The 6,933-nt window shown below is 33.1% G+C and overlaps 2 protein-coding genes across 2 annotated transcripts in view; both read left to right on the top strand.

Moving 5' to 3' along the window:
* The window catches only part of LOC127833252 (uncharacterized), a 124,724-nt gene extending 118,040 nt beyond the window's left edge, over positions 1 to 6,684 (top strand). Inside the window, exons 12-13 of the mRNA XM_052358416.1 lie at positions 2,904 to 2,975; positions 5,456 to 6,684. Of these exons, the coding sequence (XP_052214376.1) occupies positions 2,904 to 2,975; positions 5,456 to 6,303 (920 nt within the window). The 3' untranslated portion in view covers positions 6,304 to 6,684. The remainder of the gene's footprint in view (positions 1 to 2,903; positions 2,976 to 5,455) is intronic.
* Positions 1 to 6,933, top strand: part of LOC127833254 (uncharacterized) — a 182,598-nt gene that overhangs the window by 658 nt on the left and 175,007 nt on the right. The gene's annotated exons all lie outside the window — the stretch shown is intronic.

The following is a 6,933-nucleotide window of genomic DNA, read 5'->3' as shown; positions in this document are numbered from 1 at the left end:
CACCTGATACTTAAAATACTTAATTGTTTTATATGCTATAGCATGTAAACAAACTTCATTTAACTCAGTTTATATTTTAAAAGAATATATTTTCAAACATGGAAATACTATCATACATTCAGAATATTTTGTTCATTATTGTAGCAACAAACGACCGGTTTCAAAATGGCAACCAGCGAACAAGAAGCTCATAAGGAAGTTTCAAGTGACATGATAGGAGAATGTATAGTCATTAACTTTTGCGAACCATGCACGAGAAAGCACACGCCCAGTAAAGCAACAGTGTTTTGTAAAACCTGTAACGAGCATCTTTGTGAACCTTGCAGAAATAGTCATGCCATTTATAAATCGGGCAAACATGATACGGTGGTTATTGAGAATCTGGATTCGGCACCAGTTGTTGTAATGATGAAAGGTATGGACAAATGTCGCGACCATGATAAAACGGTCAAGTTTTTCTGTGAAGACCACTCCAAGCTCTGTTGCAATACATGTGCGTTCATACACAGGAAGTGCGACAACGTCAATGAACTGGCCAGTCTGTCAAGTCAAGAAGGACTAGAGTTGGAAGATTTGAACCATATGCTTCTTAAACTGGAGACAGAGACTTGCTCCATCATAGCGGACTGTAACCTATCAGAAGTTGCATTAAGTGAGACCATTGCAAACATTCTAAAACAGGTTGATGAAATGAAGGATCGTATAATCGAGATATTCGATAAAGCAAATTCAAGGATGATTGAAGAGGCAGAGAACTTCAAAGCTGAGGAGATGAAGCGCTTAGGCGAAAGGCGTAAGGTTACTTCGCACGTGAATGAAGACATCCATGAACTGCTACCGGTTAGTTCAGCTCTTGTCAAACATGGAACACCTCAACAAAAATATATCATCTCACACATTATGAAAGAGAAAATAAAATATATAGAAACCCATATCACTGAGCAGCGAAACAAACATATTACTTCAACTGTTGCCTTGAACTTTTCAAAACAGCTATCATTACTTCTGAAAGAGGAAGATGGCATTATAAAACTGAACACAGAGCGACATCTTACACATAAAGGTTTGTTTTTATGTGATACAATTACGAAATCTTGCGAAGCAATAACACAGCACATGGTCTAACGGAATCGGTTTAAGTTTGAATATCATACACCTATACCATTATTTTTTTTAATGTTATAAAATGCTTTTACAAGAAATTCGGTCACTATTGTTAATAACGGCTTCAAATTAAAAATAATAACATCTCTTAAGTGTATAACTGTTTCTTATCTTGACTTGGAAGCACATCTTTGTTATTCCGATTCTGTTGCATGTTTCATAATGCCAATACATCGATATCTAGCTAATATAAAGGTGCCTTATAAAAAAATATGACGTCAATAGGGTGTATATTAGACAATGCTCGAAGGTATGGAATGTTACTCGAGCTTGCCTATGAAGAAATATTTCTGAGTAAAATATAATCGGATCTAACTAAATATACAATTTTATACCAATATATAACATATATAAGACATAAAAAGCAACAAAAAAGTACTCGGTTTCACGTTGCAGCGAATATTTCATTATTTCTTTTAAAATGGAAACGTAAATGCATGATAGAGGTTTGGTAAACAGAAAAACAGGATACTGCCATATAGATATGTAATGCATCAGGCTTTTACAGGCTCGGCACGTATAAATAGAAAGTTCGACGAGCCCCGCCGTTCTTTTATTCTAAACCTCACCCGATATATTATACAACATAAGGATTGTAACATGTTAAACTACATGACAATGTATATCTGTTGGTATTCTACTATATTTCGCGTTATCTAGAACCTTGTGGTAATTAGAATTATACCTATGCATTTTTTCTTATTTCAGATGTTGTGCAAAATAGTCCTACGAATTTGCAAGAATCTTCTGTAGTTAAAAAACGCATTAAAATAGCTCAATAGCTTAAACGCGTCCGGACTTCTTGATGACAGTCAGCGAATCTGAGAAATATCCTTAATAATATACTTTAATTAAAAGGAACATGTACAAATATATTATAAATATCAGATTATAAATTATTTATATTTTAAATATCCTATTATTTGCATATTATAATACATTCTAAAAACTAATAGACGTTACAATATTTAATGCATATGTCAATAAAAAAACAAATCCGCATTCCCTTTTATTGATCGGAAAAAACTCAAGTGAAAATCTGCTTTCTCGCAATATTTTATGAAATAAATATCTGAGGAACGACCTCGTTATTTTGTAACCTAAAATATTAGAAATAAACACACATGAGTCCGCACCCTAAAATTTCTATGACATCTATAAATGAATGAAAACTTGATTCATATGCTATTTTTCCCTAGCTACTTTTTTCCGCAATTTTGTGAAAAATTAACGTATCTGACTTTGACCACCCCTACGATTTCGTTCATTTATAAATTATAGAAAATACCGGGCGCATACGCTTATGACAAGAAATGAAGTCAATGTCTCCTGTATACATTATTGTATCATTTTAAATTGCGAAGTATTATTTTCGTCAAATACGTTAACTCAAATATGTTCCTGACCTATTTTATTTGTCATAGAATAATGAAGTGATTTGATATTTGATCTACTTATTTAATGATTTTCTCGATTAGAAATAATCTTGATCAGATCCTGTACGTGGGTTCTGACAATGTCATCAGTCTGACCAGGCAGATAAACACATCCACCTCTGTCTTTTCCATATGCTGCATGACCCCAACACACATGGTCGTGAGCACATACGATGAGCCACTTTCACACATGTAAAAAAAAAAATTAACATTTTCTACTGTCGATTCAATTAAACTGCATGCTGTCCCGGACTTGGTGTGGTTTTGAAATATACATGTTCTATTAATAGTTTTTTCTTTCAGATGATGTGCAAACATATTCGACGGAAATACAAGAATCTTCCGAAGTTAAAGAGGAAACAACAAAAAATAAAGGTATGCGCGTATGTGTAAACACTGACATTGAGTCGCACGATGCATATTTAAATAATACAGGCAATGTTCAAAGATTGACGAATTGATAATGGTCCAACTTTTGTGTCCAATTTTAATAAATAAAAGAACTGTTTAAACAAAGAGCAATATAACACTACATAAGTTACACAATTATGTTTTTACGAATTATCATAGTTTTTATATTGATACACTTAGAAAGCGTTACAAACTTGAAAACGATTGAATACATTCTTTTCATGTTAATCCTTTCAAATTCGTTGTCAAAGCGTGATTTGTCTACAAACTAAGATCTGTTTTTCTTTTCGCAATCTCTTGGAGTTTGAAACAACAGTTGTTATACTCAATTATTTAAAAATAAAAACGCACTTCATTAGTGTCAGACAACACATCTAAGTACATTTACTCATTGAACCATTTGTCTCGTTCAAATTACCCTTTAATTTTGTTTTAATTGTACATATCAATATAAATCACAATCAGGAATTGAAGTGCTACGAAAGTTTGATTTAAAATTACGTGTATTGCCTTGAACAACTTTCTGCGATCACTATGTGTGCGGATACTGTTAATGTAATCATTGTGCCAGAAATTACCATGTGCGCTCGCGTACTTCTTTTTGTTAAATGCTGAAAAAAAGATTTTTTCTCAGGCACTGCAACTACTTTTTTTAATGATCCGCTTCAACATGAATGATTTTCATTATTTCGGACAATTGCAACTGGTTTTAAAGGTGAAAATGATTCATTTGTCGGTATGTCGAATTGAAACGATATCGACACAACGGACTATATCTCATTATTAACTGATGAGTACACAACACATAGACTTTGTCAGTTTTCGATGCAGTTGTTCATTAGTTGTCCATTCTCTATCCGATAACTGCCGTAGATAAGATAAACCATACGAAAAAGATTCATTCAGAGCGTTATATATTAAAATATTTCAGAACATTCATAAATTTACGAAGTTTCACCTACACATATGGAAGATCAGCGTAATATCAATCGTAGCTAGTAGCATTGCTTTAAAACTCGTCCATAAAATACTGTTGATTTCACGTAAAATAGATTAGCTATACAAAATTCAATTCACAGGATAATTGTTTGTTCTAGGCCGCTTATTTCGTTTCGTTGTTTTTTCGTCAAACAAAAGCATGTTAATTTGGGAACTGAATCAATCGAGTCTCTAACGAAGGATATTAACATGTCCAAATAACATATTAAATGTACGTTTATGAGTAAGAAAAATATGTTTGTAACAATGAAAATGAAACTTCGTTCCAAAAAAAACCACATTAAAATATACATCAATAGCTGGAACGCGTCCAAACTATTTGATAACAGTCAGCAAATATGAGCAATATCCCTCTTCACGTAATTTTATTAAAAGGAACTTGTACAAACATATTATAAATACTATATTATAAATTAGTATTTACATTATTGATCTGATATTATTAACATATTATACTTGCTAATAACTAATAGACGATCAAATATTGTATGCATACGTCAGAAAAATATCAATCCGCACTCCCCATTGTTAATAAAAAAGGTAAAGTTACAACTGCTTTTTCGCTTTATTTTATGAAATAAATATCTTAGGAACGACTTATTTATTTTGTAACCAAAAGTATTAAAATATACTCATATGAGTCATCACCATACAATTTCTATGACATCTATACATGGGAATGGGTGAAAACTTGATTCATATGCTTTTTCCCCTCGCTAATTTTTCCGCAATTATGAGAATGATAAACTTATGCGACTTTAAAGTCTCTATAACGCTCAAAATCAACGAAAATTTCGAAAAGTATTTCGTAAAATAAAATTAAAACCTAAACAATCAGTGTTCCTTACAGCAATAGCCACACTTTCAACGCTAGATGTGGTAGGATTTCATAGATTTTTGTAGATACAAAATGCTCGTTTTTATTTATTTGTGACCACAATTAATTACATGCTATGCTAATTTCCTGCGAATATAGCTATTCATACGACACACGAACACTAAAATGGTACCATGTTAAAACCAAAACAAAAACGAGCATTTTGTATACACAAACATATATTTTACCAGACCACACCTGGCGTTGAAATTTCAGCAATTGTCATAAGGAACAATGATTTTTAATTATTTAGCTTTATTTAACGAAATATTGTACGAAATTTTCGTTGATTTTGAGTAGTTACTTTAACCATCCCGACGGTTTCTTTCGAAAATAGATAAAAGAAAACACCGAGCATATATACGCCTATTACAAGAAATGAAATGACTCCTGGATTTATTATTTATCATTTAAATTGTGGATTATTAAATACGTCAAATAAGTAAATTAAAATATTATCCTGATCTATTTCATTTGTAATAGACCAATGAAGTGTTGTGATATTTGATCTACTTATTTAATGATATTCTCGATTAGTTATAATGTTGATCATACATTTTTCATTTAGATTGTTCATCCGACAGCGCTCAGTCAGCTCCGAATAAACCAGTCATCATGGAGCTGCTCGTGTCTGTAGATATCAAACAGACTGGAGATGATCAGAAGGAACCTTTCCTCTCTGGGCTTGACTTCCTACCAGACGGGAGACTGGTAGCCGTGGATAACTGGAATTGGAAATGTATCATATTGGATGACCGATTACAGATACTAGGAACGCCGTACACGTTCAATGCATATCCATATGACGTTGTATGTCTGGCTCAGTGTGAGGTGGCAGTTGCGATGTATAGGACAGTGTGTCTTCTGTCCGTGAGTTCTGACAATGTCATCAGTCTGACCAGGCAGATTAACACATCCACAGAGGTAGACTCTATATGCTGCATGACCCCAACTACCATGGTCGTGAACACATACGATGATCCACGTCCAGTGAGAATGATACACCAGACCGGTGTGGAGTCTGATTTTGACCGTGTGCTGTTTAATAATAAGACGTACACATTTGAAGAGAGCAAGTGCACGTATGTCCCTTCAAAGAACACGTTGGTACTGACTGATAGGTATGCTCACACAGTGTACATGTTCGACACCGTGAAGGGAACGTCTAGAGCAGTCACTAATGAGAACATACAGCGACCAATTGGTGCCTGCGTCGGACCCGGTGACACGGTGCTGGTGTGCAGTGGGGCTAAGAACTCCATCGTACACATCACTGTTGATGGGGACATTCTATGTACCTACCATGTAGATATGCAATTGCCGTATACCCTGTGTATGAAAAATGATGGGAGCAGATTGGTCGTGTCTGGTTGTAAAGAGGGAATGAAGAAAATGATGATGTACAAATTATCATAAATGGCATCATACGTAGCTATTCATTTTTTTTACAATTATGCATATGCTACCTGTAGAATTCTTTTTGATTTTTGTTGTAAAGGACTATCTAGGTTTATGCTATTTGATTTGTATTCTTGGTTATATAAGGAATGTACATACGCATCCGTGTACAAACTGCAACTACACAAATAATACATTTCAACAAATTACAAGCATGTGTGATAGATAAACGGTTTAATGGTGTATTATGCACATGTTTAAAGCAGAAAAGTCTCATCTCTGTTTGATGTAAAATATAACAGTTACTTTTCCTCAGTTACTATATGTTAATTATGAAATAATCATTGTATAAATACTTTTCAACACATGATTATGAACACAACTATTTTAATTTAGAAATATTTTATATAATTAAATCACATTATAATAAACACAATTAAATAGTATATATTATTTGTATTACTATTGTTAAAATTATGTTTACGAAATTGCCCAAAATATTGCTCAAATAAAACCAGATTTCAATCATTTGATATAGGTTGCTTTACCCACTTTATTAAGCAAATATGCATTTGTGACAGGTGTATATATTGTGTAAACATTTAACAATCACTTTTTATTACAATGGTTTAATACTGACTTGAAACT

This window comes from Dreissena polymorpha, chromosome 6, assembly GCF_020536995.1.
Source record: "Dreissena polymorpha isolate Duluth1 chromosome 6, UMN_Dpol_1.0, whole genome shotgun sequence".
In the NCBI taxonomy this organism is placed as follows: domain Eukaryota; kingdom Metazoa; phylum Mollusca; class Bivalvia; order Myida; family Dreissenidae; genus Dreissena; species Dreissena polymorpha.
This window is presented reverse-complemented; position numbering and strand designations above follow the sequence as displayed.